Source organism: Rhea americana, unplaced genomic scaffold (assembly GCF_003343005.1).
Source record: "Rhea americana isolate MKP2758 unplaced genomic scaffold, rheAme1 scaffold_118, whole genome shotgun sequence".
NCBI lineage: Eukaryota > Metazoa > Chordata > Aves > Rheiformes > Rheidae > Rhea > Rhea americana.
Window position 1 is genome coordinate 2897684 of NW_028185239.1, and position 17986 is coordinate 2915669.

At 38.0% G+C, this 17986-nt stretch overlaps 1 protein-coding gene across 28 annotated transcripts in view; it reads left to right on the forward strand.

Moving 5' to 3' along the window:
* Positions 1-17986, forward strand: part of ABI3BP (ABI family member 3 binding protein) — a 167813-nt gene that overhangs the window by 148070 nt on the left and 1757 nt on the right. For all 28 annotated transcript variants that reach the window (XM_085319502.1, XM_085319567.1, XM_085319544.1 and 25 more), the window contains 4 exons: positions 8880-8959; positions 10862-10891; positions 11891-12052; positions 16390-16503. In XM_085319502.1, the coding sequence (XP_085175628.1) occupies positions 8880-8959; positions 10862-10891; positions 11891-12052; positions 16390-16503 (386 nt within the window). The remainder of the gene's footprint in view (positions 1-8879; positions 8960-10861; positions 10892-11890; positions 12053-16389; positions 16504-17986) is intronic.

Consider the following 17986-nt stretch of genomic DNA (forward strand, 5'->3'; position numbering starts at 1 on the left):
TATAAACAAATAAAGTTGTGGATTATTATGGCAGCTTTTTTAAAAATTTTTGTTTGAGATCTTTTTCAGCCTTTTTAATTGTTAAAATTTACTTTACCAGCAGAATTGCAGACTCGGCATGCATATAATCCTATATCCTGCTTGATATGAAGCAGTACTTTTGTCATCAAGCACTTGCCTTACTGCTTGAAATGGAGCCTTTCTTACCATCTTCTATTACTGAACAAAGAAGAAATACTATTATGGAATAATCATTCTCTAGCAAAAAGATATATTGTAACAAGTTACTATTCTTTGCCAAAATGCCTAAGCATTTTCAAAGTAAAGGCAATTTTTGTATGAAAGATATTGTTAATTCTAGGAGAGAGAGAAGGGTAGGATATAATGCAGTTTGATGAATTGGGCTGTGGACTAGAAGTGAGGAGATGTAAATATAGAGAAATAAGAGGTTAGATAACTGGTCAGTGTGAGAGCTGGTATGAAAGTGCTTGGATCTTTCTGTTTAGCATATGCAAAGTCCTTAGCCAGAAGCAGATTTGTGTTTTATTTTTATGCAGTACTTGGCAAAATAAACCCTTGTCCCACTCCAGAGAAGTTCTCTGCATGCTAGCATAGTGCAAATAAACAATAAATTCTCAGGACACATAGCACGGGGAGAATGTTGTTGAAGCAGAATTTTCAGTATGATCTGAGTTAATGCCTGTGAGGATCATGAGAGAAGTGAGTTTTTAAGAGGGATTTAATCAGAAAAGACTAAAGTCTTGGGTTAGCAGAGATGGGAAGAATGTTTCATGCCTAGTTTTAGCAGTAAAAGGAAGAAACTGTAAGCATGGATGCTGTGTTGGACTTTCCAGAATTGGGCAACTTAGCCTTCTTCACAGCTTGTGGAAGTCTCTGTGTAATTTTTTTTTTCTTTTTTTACAGTAAATTAGTTCATGACCTACAGCTCGTAATCACTTGTTTCCCCCAACTGTTGGTGCCAGGAGTTCAGTCAAACAACAGCTTCTCTTACTTGCCCCGTAACACATATGTCAGCTTTATGTTTTTGTGATGACTTGAAATGATTGCAAGGCATCCAGACTCTTGAGATAAAAATAAAATATTCATTTGAAAATCTGTCTGATTTTGAGGAGCTGCTCCCTTCCCTGTGTGTAGGGCACAGTCAGCTGCTTTTCGACACAACTGCTCACTGAAATAAAATAAAATAAAATAAAATAAAGTAAGTTCTAAAGGTTCCTGTACAATTTATTGGATCAGTGTCCTTTGCTCAAGAAAGAGGCACGTTGCATCTGTTCCATTCTCTTACAGTAACGCGTGCCTGCCACTTGATACATTATGTTTATTTAAAAATTTGTCCGTACAGGGTGAGTGCCTTGGCTTCTTTTTCACTTGGAAAATTGTCAAACATGGTGTTTGCAGTATTTCGCTATCACGTCTTAGAAAGTCTGTGATACTTAAAGTAACCTGGAAAGTACAGATCCATTATTTGGTTAGTCAGAGTTCTTGAAACTGCTACTGTTACTGGTAATAAGCTACTCTCTGGGTCCAGATACTCTGGATCTAGATTTTCATTTAGTTTCATCAAATATTTTGCTTTTGATAACTTCTACCTGAAATCTTTCAAAACATTTAGTATGGTTATGCTATGTGAGCTAGTTATTTATACTCCTTACACAGGTAGCAAGTTGGATAAAACTGATGTTTGAAAAGAAAAACTTTCTCTTGTGTTATGAATGTCTTTTGCTGAAGCACTCCTTACAGGTACGTTTCTGTAGTCTAATAGTCACCTATATGCAGCTGTTGGTGATAACTTCATACTGCAGCTAACCTTTGTTATCCTTTACAGTATTTATTTCCAAGAATTGTAAAGCATAGATGGAGGTCACAGTTCACCCAGCCCCCTGTTCTCCATTATACAGAATCACACCCCAAACTTTTCCATAGTGTTTGCCATCTTTAGTCATTCACTTGTTAAATGAGTGGAGTAGCTGAACTCCATTCATCTTTTATTCCAGTTAGGCTAAGTCAGGTATTAGGTTGCTTGGTTTTTACTCTGTCATTTTTCAAGCAGTGACTCCCTGTAACTGTGCTTGTTGATCCAGTCGTGTCTACCCTGAGCAGTTTAATGCAGCTTTTAAATTATCCCTGCCATGAGCAGAGGCTTGGACCAGGTGACTTCCAGAGGTCCCTACCGACCTAAGTTATTGTATAATTTTATCTTTTGAGTAGTTTTTTATCTTAAAAATCTTAATTTGGCCCTTTTTCTCGTATGCAGTTTGAGGGGGTTTTATATGTTAATGCAAATGTTATTCATTTCTTAACAAAGAAAATTGAGAGAAAGGGATATTCTAATATGAACTAAACTGTTAGATTGTTTGTCCCCATATGGAAATTCTGCAGTTTTTATACTGAAAATAACTCTTACACTTTTTTTTTTTTTTTGAAAAACACACCATTTATTCCACTTGGAAAATAATCAAAGCTAAACTGCACGAATGATTGTTTAGATCAAAGCAATTTCAGTCCAGCTTCCAAGCAGTCATCTGAGCAGTGAGACCTGTAATACTCCATTTAACTTGTCATACAGATCTCTTGTTTTCCAGATTTCTTTTCAAAGGTGCCTCCCCCAGGTTCATTGGAACACCCAGTACTCCGTTCTTTGGGCTCCTATCTAGTGTTAGTTTTACATTGAAAACTACACTTAAAGAAGAAAATGTTTCAGTAACTTCTATTACAGCAGTCAAGCAGGATTTTCCATGTGTGAATCTGTCAAGGGTAACATCAGATCATTATTCACAATTTCCAATATTTCCTGAGGTGGTTGTTTGTAATACAGCTTGGAAGGTCTGACACTGAAATGGGCTTGGTATGATTTGCTTTATTTTGTCTTCTTTACAGTAATGATGGTGTGCATCTTGTCCTTCATTAATATCAGTTTCACTGCACTACAGTTTTTTCGTGGGCCTCTCCTAGCATGCCATATTAAATGAAGACGTTCTTTTTTCTTTTTTCCTTCTGATTCTATTTTCCCCTGTTTCCAAATAAATTTTAGTATTTTTAAAATTAGTTTTGGGGGTTTCTGACTCCTCAAAACTGAAAGAAGAATTAAGACTTCTAATCATCTGATACAGTATCATTTTGATTTTGTCGAGTATTTCTGCTGGCTCCTCTGCAAAAACATGTAGCTCTTATTTCTGTATCCATGCCTGATCTAGAAACATTTTTGTTTTAATTAAGTGTACATTTCCTCTTTCATTCTGGTGATTTGTTTAGGGAGGGCAATTAAGTTCAGAGATCATATCACTAGGGGCCAGGAAACTTTGCAACACTAATTTTTTATACAAGCTTTCAAAAAAGAGTCTGAATATGGCTAAACACAGTTCTCATGCATGTTTGTGTTGGCAGTAACTGGAAGGTAATAAAGGAAAATATTAAGAGTGCAGTTCTGCTTTATTAGACAGAGATGTGCTGAATAGCTTTGGGGCAATTGAGGTTGCCCTTAAAATAGGGGGATGTCCCACTAGCCTCCCGGTGAAGATTTTTAGTAAGAAAAAATATTAAACAAGAAGCCTGTGCTTTTAAAACTTCCTTTTAGATTCTGATGCCTTGCCTGGTTAAGTAGTTTGGTGATTTCAACTACACTTTCCTCCTTTTTGAGTACATTTTGAGCAGTCTCTTTTGGATTAGATTGTGTCCCATGGCAAAGTAATTTCCAGCCATGATTTCTCTTGAGGAATATAAATAACAGGAAATATAATAAAAATACCCCGTAAAGTAAAGGTGAATTGTGTAGGGCATATGCATTTACCAAACTGTTTTTATAATGTGTGATAGATGGTTTCCTTCAAAAGTTTTTTCATGTGCTCTCCAAAGATTTGAAACCAAAAAAAAAAGAATATTATTGTAATTTTACTCAAAGGCCATAAAAAGTAAATTTTCATACCTTTAGTCTGTAATGATGATAGAAGCTTTCAGTAAAGTTACAGACATAAATTCATAATTAGCTGCTTATGCTATTATTACCATTATCTACTGTTGCTTAATTCGTATTGTCTAATACTGCATTTAGCACACAAAATGTGCTCTCTGCAAACAGGAAAAAAAATCTATTGCAAAGAGCTTAGCTTCTGTTAACAGCAAAGGTGAAGAGATGAAAGCTACAATAAAAGTGGCAGTGCTATTAAGATAGGAAGGTAAAGATTATGGGAAAAGTACTTCTTTTTTGTGCACTATTATTACAAAATATGTACCATATTGCTGTTAATGTCAGGGTTCATGGGTAAGCCATTTCCCGTGGCCCTTCTTTGAACCTGACTAGGAGAAAGGCTCTCCAGACAAGCCCGTCATTACCTTCTGAGCAAAATGTTCCCTTCTCTTAAACTGAGTTTTCTTCACTAGTTGTGGTCACACTACTATTCAAGCACACTCTGTGCAGAGAAACTCAATAGAGACAGTCCTGCCTGATGGTCCTCTAATCAGCAGCATCTCCCCAGCGATTAACCTGAAGTCACAGGACTGTCCTAAGCTGTTCCAGTTCTCGGTAATATGATGAAAGTTTCTCTTCACCTATTTTCAGTTCTGAATTCCTACATTTTCTCTTCTTGCATGATTTGAAAAAATGATGGTACTGCTACGTCTGCCAAAGTTCCATGTGGAATACTGATTTTCTGTGGTGGAAAAAATCGGTTCTGCACAGTAATTACTGTGAGTCAAGTCCATTTAATCTGCTCAAGGACTTTTAGTGTCTTGTGCTGTTTGAGAGTATTTAGGAAGCCTGATCTCTCCCAGGTTTGTAGGATGACATTCTTGCAGAGGTTAGAGGTGTGAGAGATGCTAGCTTGCTGCATATATTGGATAGCAGAGTTCCTGGTATCTTAGGATGGAGTATGGACTGGAATTCCTTGTGAATAGTAGTTTCTCGTGAATCTCGAATCTGGCTAAGAGGTAGACATCGGACAATCATTACATAGCTTTTCTATTTCCCTATAGTAACTTTGCCCTACATAGCTCAGAGCAGTTTTTTTCCTCCCTTGTGTCTTGTGTTGAAGTGGATAAGATTGCAGCAAGTATTTAATCTTTTTTCCCCCCTATTTGATTTTTTTTTTCAGCTCTTCTAGCTGACATATTAAAAGGAAGGCTTTATATGGTTTTCTGTGAAGAAAGACACACCATGGCTTTAATATTCAGTTAGATCTGTAAACGCTATCCGCCATGACCTCAGTCTAACTTTTCCGTTCTCTGCCTTCCAATTTTCAGTCAAGTAGTTACTTTTCTTTGTCTCCAAAAGTGGTTCCTACTTGTGCTATTGCAGCCACTGCTGTTGTTTCTCTCTTGAATCTGGCAGAGGAAAGGTGCCTGCAATGTTTTGTTACCTCTGAAAACATCTACCACAAAGCTGGGAAATTGTATATGTTTTAATTGAAAAAAATTGCTTTTTAATGTTATTAATAGGAAGCTCTCCTAATTGTCTTAAAAATATATATCTGTGGACAGTCCATTAAGCTAAACTCTGAACATTCCTTTATTACTTTTCTCCAGTTTTGTTTATGTGTTTACATGGGCTGAAACCTTCATGCACAGGTTTTAGCTATTTATTTAAATTTTGCTGACTGCAGTTCGATCTCTTGTAGAGACAACAGTGGTCCCAAGACCGCACGTTGAAGAGCACTGCTTGGAAAATATTTAGCTTTTATTTCTTGTTTGGTCATTTATGAAGTTAGAGGATTGGTGGGCCAAATTCATAGATTTAAGATTTTTTAGGAAAAGGACTTTTCCTACTATATGCTACCTGGTGCAGCTCATAGTAGTACATACCACCTTGCAAGGACATATATTTGTGCAAAAATAAGCAAAATTATTTTAATTTTGTTCAAAACCCTTTACTGTTTTGTCCAGCCTGTGATTTTTCTGGCTGACAGAGACATGTAAATTTAACTTGCAAAAATCCTTACATATTCAAGTAAGATACAGATACGGTGACAGAAGATCTTTATCTTGCTCTGTTTAGTGCTTTCCTTGTAGCCAGCACTGGGGAATTAAGAATATCTAGATCAGAAATCCAAAACAGTACTCTTCAAATTTCTCGTTAAATTTCACATAAAGTCATATAAACAGAGTATTATTAACAGTAAGATTAGACCAAAATTCCTAGTAAAGCAACAGAACAAGCTATATTGAGCTGTCAGTTATTAAAATGATGATAGCTCTAAATAAAGTTTTCCTGCAGTGAAGGAAGCAAGAGAGTTTCTTTGGAGTCTTTTGTCTCTAGGCATGTATCAATTTGTATGTTGTCCAAAATGTTTCATCTCTTAGCTATTCCTTCAAAATACCCAATGTATTCTTGAATCTTCATTTACACATCAGTGATTATTCAGAAAGAATCTTCCACTGCTGTGTTACAGCTTGCTGGATAACAGTGACTTTGTCTTTCTTGCTAGATGTGACTACTTCTTACTATACCACATGTCAAATGTGAATATGAAAAAAAAGAAAACTAATTGGATCCGCTTTTTAAAAAAAGTATTTGTTTAAATTATCTAAAGTTGCTTATGACAAAGATTTTGTGTTGTAGAATTTATTAATTCATTTATTTAATGTCTCTTGCAATAATGTGTCTCAAAACAGTCTTGCAGCAATTTTGAATAAATGTTAAGATTACTGCAAGTAGACTTTTTAAAGATCAAAACAAACCAGTGTTTCACTTAGAAATACCGAATACCCACTGCAAAACGAGGAGTCTGCTGAGGCTGTTCAGGTTTTGCAGGAACCAAGAAACAAGGAGTAGCAATCCAAAGTTTGGATTAGATTATTCTGTCTCTTGTAGGGACTTGCAAAAGAGTTTACAAACTTCCAAGCACGCAAAGACTGGTATGTTTTTTCTTCAGAAAATTGCTGTAGGAAAGAATCTCAGCTATGGTACATTCATGATCAACTACATTATCACTAATAAGTAATCTTTCATGAGTCAGGAGCTGGATGTTTAATTACCCACTTCTGGGATTTTCATTTTATTTTATATAGTGTCCAAGTTGGGTCTTATTTTCTACGCCTATAGTCCCTTTGATTTCTTTAGCTGATGAAAAAACACCCTATGTTAAGAGAGATTCAGCATGCGTGTGCCCAGATCGTATGAAAAATCTTTTTTATGCTGTGTGGTTGGCATGCATGGAACAGATTATTGCTTAAGTTATGGAGAGGGTGCCGTTGACCGGGGGTGCACGTGCTACTTGTTGGGATGCTTTGGCAGGGAGGGCAATCAGGAGGCAGAGGCTGTGAGTGAGAAACTGTGAGCTGTCACAGAGCAGGGAGGAATTCCTAAGTGCTGCCAACCTAGAGTCAGAAAAGCTGAGAAGCTGCTTGCTGGGGGGCAGAAAATCTTGAGTCTGGAAAACCTAGAACTAGGAAGATCTAGATCTAGCTCTGCCATTCATGTAAGATCTTAGCCAAGTCCCATCTCATAACTCTCTTTCCTACTTCATCCATCTCATATCTTTTTGTAACATTTTTAGGTTTGTGACTATCTTTCAGTAGGTGTTTACCTAGAGCGTCTAACTGAACACAGCCTAAATTTTAGCCTGACTGTGGAGTTAGAAACAACTTTGCCTTGGCTGTTCATCAAACAAGTATTGAGGAGTGAGAGAGGCTTAAGCAGAGACTTTGTTATGTATTTTTCCAGTCTTCTTCCATTTTCTTAGCACTTAGTTCTGTTCCCACAGAATCACAGAATAGCTGGGGTTAGAATAGTGCTCTGGAGATCACCTAGTCCAACCTCCCTGCTCAAGCAGGGTCAACTACAGCAAGTTGCCCAGGATTGTGTGCAGACAGCTCTTAAGTATCTTCTGGATACTCAAGAGGATGGAGGCTCCACAACCTCTCTGGGCAACGTGCTTCAGTACTCAGTCACCCTCACAGTAAAGACTTTTTTTTTTTCCTTTTATATTCAGATGGACCTTCTTGTGTTTCCATTTGTGCCTATTGCCTCTCACTCTGTTACTAGGCACTAGTGAGAAGAGTCTGGCCCCAATGTCTTCACTCCCTCCTTTCAGACATTTATACACATTAATAAGATCCCTCCTCAGTCTTCTCCAGACTGAACAGTCCCAACTCTCTCAGCCTTTCCTCATATAAGAGACACTCCAGTCCCTTAATCATCTTAGTAGCTCTTAGCTGGAGTTGCTCCAGTAGCTCCAGATCTCTCTTGACACAGTGCTGCAGTTGTGGCCTCACCAGGGCTGAACGGAGGGGAAAGTGCAGTTTCCAACACAGTCATGATGAAAAGAGGTCATGAGTTCATATTACTATAAAAAAAAGATAAGAAAGAAACACTGCCCATTATCTTTTTATTACTTCTTATTTAGCAATACTGTATATTCAGGTAATTGGATCTTTGCCTTGGCTGAACTCCAGTCATGGAAGACATGCTTTGCATTTAGCCACTGACCCTGTCTGTCACTGTTGGTGACTCTGGGAAGAACTGAACTGGAGGTCTGTGTTCTTGTTAATGAAAAATTTGCAAATAAATAGCACTGTGCTTTACTCAGTCTCTTCTTATCAGATTGCTTCTGAGGTGAACTGCTCCCTTTGCCAGAACTGAGATTGTGTATGAGAGAAGACAGACTTAAACCAGTGGTGCATTAAAACAAACATTAATAGCATGTGTGTAAGGAATTGTCAAAATGAATGAGAAATTACTTGTTCAGAGAGGCTTTATACACTTAGGGGAAAAAAGGTCTTAGTGTTTTCAGAGTAACAAACAAGGTCTTTTGGCTCTTTTCTAAGACGCCAGTAGCACCAGAATGTGTGCTGGCAGTTTGCTTGCTCCAGACCCTAAAAGATTGCTTAGTTTGCAAAATTTTCATTTCCTGTTTTTTATTCCTCAGTTATGAATTCCACGTGAAACCTAGAAACCCTCTTGGTGAAGGTCCAAGCAGCAATGTTGTGGCATTCAGTACTGAATCGGGTAAGAACTTCCAAAGGTCTGTCCATCATTTATAGTGGCTGTTTAGAAATCATTGGTGATGCACTCAGCCACTAGGGAATTGACATTTAGTATCTTCAAATTAAACAATGTGATCCTATGGATAGAACCCTAAAACCAGGTTCAAAGAATTTGTCTGTACAACTGGTTTCCTACATGTTAAAAACCCCTCAGTTTCTGTAGAGGTTTTATTACGCAAGATGAAGAGTAGCATTTCTAGAGAGAAGGTGAATATGGTTTATATTTGACTTACTGGTCCATGTAATAAAAAATTTTGTTCACATTTTCTAGGTGACTAACATAATCTCTAAACTGATTTTTTTTTTTGGTTACAATTGTGTCTGTTGTATCCGTTTGTGTACTACTTTTAATCCATTTGTCTGGGATATATGAAAGCAGTACTTAGCATACTTAGACTCTCTTGCTTCATTGAGCATGTTTTGTTTTGTTTTTTACTATCTCCAGACTGGCTTTTTAGTATTGAGCATGTTATGGCAATGTCTGGGAGATGAATCTGAGATCAGGGCTCTTTTGTGTGAGGATATAAACTGGCCAGACTGTAGGAGAAAATAAAAGCCAGGGCACAGAGAGATATCAAGTGTCTGGTATTCATTCTGAAGAAACTAACTGTAGTCTTAAAGAAGGCTCAGTCATTTAAGATTAATATTCCTGGTATTTCTCTATCTATGAAACTCATCTGCAATAGCCTGGAAGAGTTCTGAGGTACATATGATTATTCTTTGGGCTGACATGTCTATATGCACTTCTACTACCTTTTCAAAAAGACTACCGTGTAGTAAGTATGTTGTTTGTCTGAAATTAAGGATTGAGAAGTAGCCGTTTGGAAATATTGAAGTCCCAGTATGCCCTCTTGCATTGTGTTTACTCTCTCATGAAACTGCTAGAGAGGAATATACAAACCTGTTTAGATCGTTGGTTGGTTCCCAAGTCGTACCTGACTCAGAGGTGAGAATCAGAGAGTGCCTTTGCTTCCCATATTCCAGTGTCCGGGGAGACTGACGGTAGATTTGTTGACTTGGTACAAGCAAAATATATATTTTTTGTGTAGATCTGGCTATTGCTTGATAGTACTTGAGGACCGTATAAAACACAACAACATGAGTTTAGCCTCTTTAAAGGGACTTTCTTAGACTGCACTTTGAGCCAGGTATCCTAATAGTCCTTACATAATGTTCAGTCACGGATGAATCAGAGTTTTGGCTGAGCAGGGAATTAGCCAGGGAGGAGTTCAGACTATGCCTCACATATTTTAAAACTGTGAATACACTCTTTGTAACACTAGATTGTTAAAACTGAAAATATGTTTATGCCAAATGCAATTTTTATGAATGACACAGCTTGCTTTGTCTTCTATTTAGTTTGGACAAATTAAGCAGTCACTTATGTTTTTTTCTTAATTGCACACATCCATTTCACACTTTGGGGCTTTCACAGCAAAGTTTTGTGCTAGAAGTATTACAGAAGAGTCATTTTTATTATTTAAATTTTGAAATTAAAATCTGAAAAAAAATCCTGTAGAACTGTTTTTGTTTTTTTTTTGTTGTTGCTTTTACTTTTTTACTGGTAGCAGATTTTATACTCTTGATTTTACTAAAACCTAGTGTGAGTGGTATCATCGCATAAGTAACATTTTTAAAAGGTCAGTGATGCAGTAGTTTCACACAATGACATGGGAAATTTATTTCTTTAATTTAATACAAAAAATTTAGTGAACTTAGCTTCCAAAACTCTTTATTTTGCAAATTAGAGCTTATGTCAGCTATAGAAATTCATACTAAGAAAAGCATACTAATGCTTTTCCACTGAAATATTGGGCAAGTTTAATTTACAGTGTTTGATTGAATGTTTATTTTCTTTCCCTAGCGGACCCAAGAGTGAGCGAGCCAATTTCAAGTAAGCTTTTTTATGTATAGTATGGTGTACTCTGATCAGAAATTTTTTCAGAAGTGAGATAGCATAATTTTATTGGAGGGGGGTTGCCGTACTGTGCCCATTAAATGAGCTCTGGAATACAACAGCATTCACACGTGATTTCACTCCTTCCACCTATGTTGTAAGGAATTCACACCAGGCTAAATGTTTGCCTGAGCAGAACACAGTCAAGGTGATGTGGTGCTCAGGTGGCAGCTAGGATGGCTTCCAACCAAGGTCCACAAATGAGTGGTGTCTCAGCCTGGTCATTAAAAGAAAAGAAAGCTCTGTAAAATGAACAAGCTGCTTTGCACTTTTGTGAGTGAGTTAACAGAGCACAATTCAGAGGTTAATATTTATCTGCCATTGTGCTTTCCAAAAATTGTCTGCTTCTGAAGGGTTGATCCAGCTCTGCTTTAGGCCCCTTTTAAGACTCTTGCTGTGTTTGGTGGGAGGTGGACTGAACCTTTAAAGAACAGCTGAGATCCTTTCTAGAGAATTGGGCTGCTTTTTGCATTTGTAATGGAAATCATTTTGACAAACACTGCAGTATCTTTTCTTTCCACATAATTCATGACACTTGAATTTGTTTGTTTGTTTGTTATCACATACCATTTGCTGCAGGTTGACTTTCCTGGCTTGAATCCTCTGAAGAGCGATGACTGTATTGCACACTCTGTAAATAAGACCTTTGCCAAACACACAGATTTGCCCCCCTACCAAGGCAATGCATCAGAGCACCACTGTCACAGAGAGCAGAAACTGTCACTCTATCAGTTTATCTGCACATTTCGGTGCTTCCTTAAAATAGCTTTTCATGTTCAAAATGCAAATAACTAGTGCTGTTAGTATACTCCAAGGTACATTCTGCTCCATCAAGATTTTAATTGTGTTTGTTTGAGTATATTTCAATCATTCATATATACATATATAAGTTCATATGCCTTATCATACTTAAGTCTCTGTCTTCCTCTCCTGCAGTGGGAAAGGATGCTATCTGGACTGAAATCCCATTCAATTCTGACACCTATTCAGAATGCAAAGGGAAACAATATGTAAAGAGGACTTGGTATAAGAAGTTTGTAGGTGTGCAGCTGTGTAATTCTTTGAGATATAAGATATACCTCAGCGACTCACTTACAGGTAAGAGATACTCAAGTCAGTGTTCTCTACATTATACCCCCCTCAAGATATGGGTCCAGAACTAACAAGTTTTAACAAGATTAGCTCTGCTGAAATGTGATCAGATATGTTTAGTCTATTCCATAGAAAGATTAATCATAAATATTAATCTGCCTGTGCTCAATAATCGTAGATGTGATTGATACTAGATTTTCCAAAACTCACGAATTGCTTCTCCATGGTCGTCATCTATCTTACAGCACCTGTTAGTATCCTGGGCATCACAGAAAATGCTTAAAAAGACCAGATCTCTGCCAGGGAACAGCTTACATTGTAAAGGTGCCAGTCTTGCATTTAGAAAGTGGCCTGGGATAGTTCTTAATGCAGGATTAGGGCCTAATTTTAGGGCCTAATTTTAGCCCATGATTAGAGCTTAGCCATTCCCACCCCATTTGGTAGACATCTGGTTAATTCATTATTGTGGGGCTTATTTTAATATACATTAAATATATGGCTTCTACTCTAATCAACAGGTTTTACTCACCTGCATTTACCTTTTTTTTTCCACTTTTCTCATTTGTGTTTACAATCTCTTCTTTTTCTCTTTTTCGCGCTCACTCTCTCTCTCTTTTTTTTTTAATATAATCGTTTGTTACTGACAGCAGCATCTTGGCCTTAGCTTCTCAAGTTTTGTTCAGTGTCTTAAGGTCACTAAACAGTGAAGTGTTTAAAGTTGATCTCTGTTCTTTTTGCTGGCTACTGAGAATGAGTTGATCCTGCTCTCTCTAGTTCAGTATATCCATGTGTAAGTTCATATACAGCTGTTACAGAGCTTTGGTGTTGCCTTCTCCTGTATTTACTGACAAGTTTGGGCACTGCAGTTTGGGGGAATCTGCCTGCCTTCCTTCAGATCCCTTGTGGCACTTCTGGGAGTGGTTGAGCTTTATGGGGGTTGTGACTAGGGCAGGCAGATCTCCTTGGCTCTGTAACCTGGCTTCATGCTTGATTCAGGTGACCTATGTTGCATGTAAGCTGGGGAATTAGTTTGTAAAAAGTATTTTTTGGTTAACTGATATTTAAACAGAGTTTTGCAAATCATGTGGATTGTACAAGCTATATTTAGAAATATTTTAGTTCGTAATCTGCCCCAAGCTCCTGGCTTTTTTGGGCATGAGGTCTTTTATTTGAGCTGATTGACAACTGGTGCTAGTATAGCATCCAGACTGCAGAGAGTAAAGTAGATTGGTGTATGGGAAATGTCTCTGCCTGCAAATTAGGCAGATAGATACATTCTTTACATCAGGTTGACTCAAATAGGAGAAACAGTGGTTGAGAGAATCAAATTTATAACCCAAAGCTGCCCCATTTCAGGACTTGGCCCCTCACAGGCGCAGGGCTCAGCAGTCTCTCAGTGTGGGAACAGGGGTGAAAAAAAAGAGCAGAGAGCATAGGGCAGCCCCTGCCAATATAATCCTGAATTGCCTGGCCTCGCACCCGCCACCATTCCCCCACGAGCAGACAGTGAAAGAAAGCCCTGTCGTTAATAGTAAGTGCAATGCCTCATCGTAAATAATATCTTGGCAAATCTGTGAATAAGAGAGACTGTTTTGAACAGAGGTATCATTCATTCACCCGTTGCTGTACTAATCAACTGCGATCAAATGACGAAAACTGGCAATGAGGCACAGCACATCACGAAACTAGCCAGCAGAGGAAATAGCAGTGCTAATCTAGCAGGACTAGACTTTAGCCCTAAATCAAGTGAATTAACACCACACTGAAAGCTACTTAAGTCTTAGAATGAAAGTTTAATATATCAGCAGCCCATTTTCCTATTTTCATTAGATTGTTTTTGCTCTTGCTGGAAGATAGGAGATTTAACTTGGCTGCAGAAAGATGATGGCAGCCACATTGTATTCATTTCACTTGCTAAGCCTGGTTCTTGCACTTGATCTGCTGAAAGCAGTGCAGGCCAGTTGTTACAATATTTGAAGGAATTTAAATGTTTATGTAAATGTAAAGCTATTCTGTTTTTCACCACTCTTTGGTAAGTGATACTGACATGACATGGGCCTCTCTCTAAATGGGAAAGTTTCCGAACTGAAGCTAGACTTTTGTTCTGACGTGTTTCACTGTCACACACTGTCTCATTATGCCCCTGAGGCCGGTGGAAGTATCTCTGCTCGGCCTGGCCAGCTGGGCAGCAGCCGATATTGAAAGGATACGTTGAGGTCTGATTTTCATGTTGCACTAAAAATGTCTTCTGAACCTCTTCTATTTAAGCAGGGTAATGAACTGGAAATTTGGGCGCATTGTACATGCACTATTGTATAATATTGTATTGTCTATCTTTCTAGGCAGTTTTTAGCATGTATTATTTACACTACGGTTGTTGCAGAACTCAGTGTGTAAAACTGCATCTAGTTTGCTTAAGACCAACCATAATGAGGGAACACTGTTAAATGTTCCCTTATTAAAAAAAATGAAGTATTATATTTATGGTAGAATTACTAGTCACAGAAAAGGTGAATTTAGTCATAAGTTATCTAAAAGTTTTTCAAGTATGTTCCTTATTGGAAATAACTGGACATTGAGAATTTAGTAGGTATTCACTGAGAACACTGCTAATTTATGCATGGAGAGTGCTTGAATTATGCATATTTTATGTCGTGGTCCAGAAGAGTATTTGGGTATCTGAAAGTTACTGTTCTTTTGTTAGCCATATAAATGGCTTTTTTATTCTGCCTCAGTGAAGAAAAACTGATTGATACTACACATGCCAGCACTGTTGTATAAACCAGCATCTACTGCTGACCTCATTTAACAGTCCTCCAGAGCAGTCACTGTAAGCATTCCAGAAGATCGGGCCACCAAAAAAAAGTATTTATTGAAGGGAGGAAAAAAATAAATTTTAAGTGTGACCTTCAACTGCCATGGAAAAAAAACATGCAGTTTCGGGCTGCCTGAATGTTCTTAATTTCAGACCAAAAATTTATCAAGAGAAACTCCCTCTGACCAGTTCTCCTATGGAAAAATTACACCTACAGCCAAAACTAGGCAGTAATAAATAATTTTTCTAAAGCTGAGGCAGAACTGCATGCCCAGAGACCATCAGCTAAAGGCGAGAATTTTTCACAAAGAGTTGAGCAGATCACAAAAAATGTAAGAAAAAGATATATTTTTGGTAGGCTGCTCCTTTATTAGTAGAACTTCAGAATGTAGCATTATGAGCCACCTCATCATCTCTCAAATGGCCAGACTGGCACAGATTCAAGACTACCAGAGTCCCAACATCTAACAAATAGCTGGATTTTCTGCTTAGCTTATACCTGAGGACTCAGGACTGAGCCTATTTCTAAAAGCTATCACCATTTCTTTCAACTTGAAAACTAGAAGCAGAAAAAGGTATGAGAGGGAACTTGGTTCCACAAAGATTTTCAGTCTCTCATTCTAGAGGGAGAGGGATTCACCTCTAAATCTCTTTTGGTTAGTTAGTCTCCAAATAACCAGAGGTTGAACAGATTAAGAACAAGTGCCCCGAGGGGCATTCAGAAAAAAACAGTAAGTTCATCTGAAAATGTTTCCTGCCAAGGCCAAGGAAGAATAGATTGCGTGCTTTCCTCCATCTTCTAAACTGAATTTTACTAAAGTCTCATGAACCAAAACAGTAAAGATCTCTGTCAAAATTGTCTCACTGTAAGTCTTGTTACTAACTGGACAAGGGTGGCCTGCAATGTCAGCATGCACTGCATGTGGCACTTGGGACCTTTTCTTCCACTTAGTTGCAGTCAAGTGTCCTGTTAGCAGTCCTGCAAATAAATACGGGCACACTTTCTTCTCTAGATAAGCAGCTACTGTACCTAGGTCATATATTTATTAGCTAAAGGATATCACTTGTACATGTGGTAAAAGATGGTGCTATATAAAGCAGACTAAAAGATGGTGCTATATAAAGCAGACCTGAGATATGTTATGAGAGAAAACCATCTCTGAAGATACAGTGGACTTTCTGACAAGGGATCAAATCTGTCTTCCAATAAAATCAGTAGCAAAACTTACTCCTTTTTGTTAATATCAGGATGAAGTTCCAGGTCCCAGAACAGGAAAAAATATGTTCAGGCATTAGATTTTGGCCTGCAGAGGGTACCAGCAATTGCCTACTGCTGTGAGCACTGTACCTGGGGTATGTCCATAATGCTTGAATTACAGCTGTAGTTCCTGAGATGAAAAGAATCTTTGCATTCACCTTGGCTTCACGGTGGAGCTAGCAGTACTGACCATTAGCTGTGGTAGTTTTCAGACATAGCCCTTCTTAAACTTCGTATGGGTTTTCAACTTTGCTGCTTCTTTGCTTTCAGGAAAATTTTATAACATAGGAGACCAGAGGGGCCACGGAGAAGATCACTGCCAATTTGTAGACTCATTCCTAGATGGAAGGACAGGACAGCAAGATGATCTGCCGGTCAAAGATGGTAATTCCTGCCTCTGTGGCAAACCTTTGCGGTTCCTTTGATTGCCTAGTTGTTCTCCTGCCAGTGGATACAGGGTGCAATGCTTGGCTGGGCAGTGGAATGAGACTATCAACCTTCCAGGCAGAAAAGAGCCAAGAAGGTTTTCAAGATGAGCAATGGCATGTTAAAAGGTTATGGTTCAGGTTCTGTTAGATAGTAAACACCCTCTCTCCTATTTAAAACATTCCAACAGATTATTCACTGTTGGTTTTACATATTTAAACCCAACCGCAAATTTGAGTTTACAGAGGCATGAAGTGTTATGCTCAAACTAGCAAGGTTGATTTAAAGTGCAGTAAATCATCACTTGGGCATGAAACAGCTTTATTTAGTGATAATGAGAAACTAAAAAGTTTATTACTGGAAAATATCGCTCATGCTGCAGTAATTCTGCGTACACTAATTCAACCCGGGTGCTTAGAATTCCAGTCTGGTCTGGTGAAGCGGGCATGGAACTAAATGTCCTGAAAGCAGCTCTGACCTGCCCAGCTATTTTTTCCTCTGTCGCTGAGGCCTGAGTATAACAAAATTGTACCCTTGTGTCAGCTGAGCTACTGCTTTGTTTGTAGCATTATCAGTATGATGTTGTCCTACCCCTTGGGGAGTAAGAGGATAGGCTGTATAGATACACGGGTGCATAGTTGAATATCTTACTACGAAAACCACCAAAATAGTTTTCAATACCGTATCAGTGAGTTGACAAAAACCTTCATGTACATAATAATGCTTCATTATAAAACATCTTACAGAAATATAGACATGTCTGGTGGGAGCGTGTGAAAACAGTGTAGTAGAAGAGATTAAACTGAAGTGCCTAAGTCTTTTACCAGTTTTCAGAATGCAAAAGTAGTAAACAATCTGCCAAGTGAGCCTTATGTGGAATTTCTTTTTTTTTCTGAGGGCTTTGCTTTTCCTTTGCTAGTTAGTGTTTGTAAACGTACCTTGTTTGTGTAGGGGATTGTCTGAATCCAAAATTTGGTATTGCCACAACAGTAGACAGCTCAGCTACATCAGATTCACATTTCAGTTTTTATACTAAAAAGCGTTTATATAAAAAAAAGCTGTCTAGCCTGTAAGCTTACAAAACAATTCATGAGCAACTGCTATCTCAACATGTTCATTTTTTTTTTTAGAGGGAGGGGAAAAAAAAAAAAAAAAAAAAAAAAACTATCCTTACCTGTAGCCTTGTATTTCTAGTATATGAACTGAACAGCTAAAAGGACAGTTTGCTAATTACTGCTTAGTTCCTCCCTACCTGTAGCAAGCGGTTGAGTTCTGTTCAAACCAGAATTACCTATGTAAGTAAGTAAGTGTTTCATCCAAAATGCGAAGATCAGGCTGGATAACTGCTCACTTCAGTTTTTAACATTGTTTGAATTGGAAATATGTATGTTGTCCTACAGAGCAACAGATATAAAGCCGAAAGAAAGAGCTTTAACTTGAG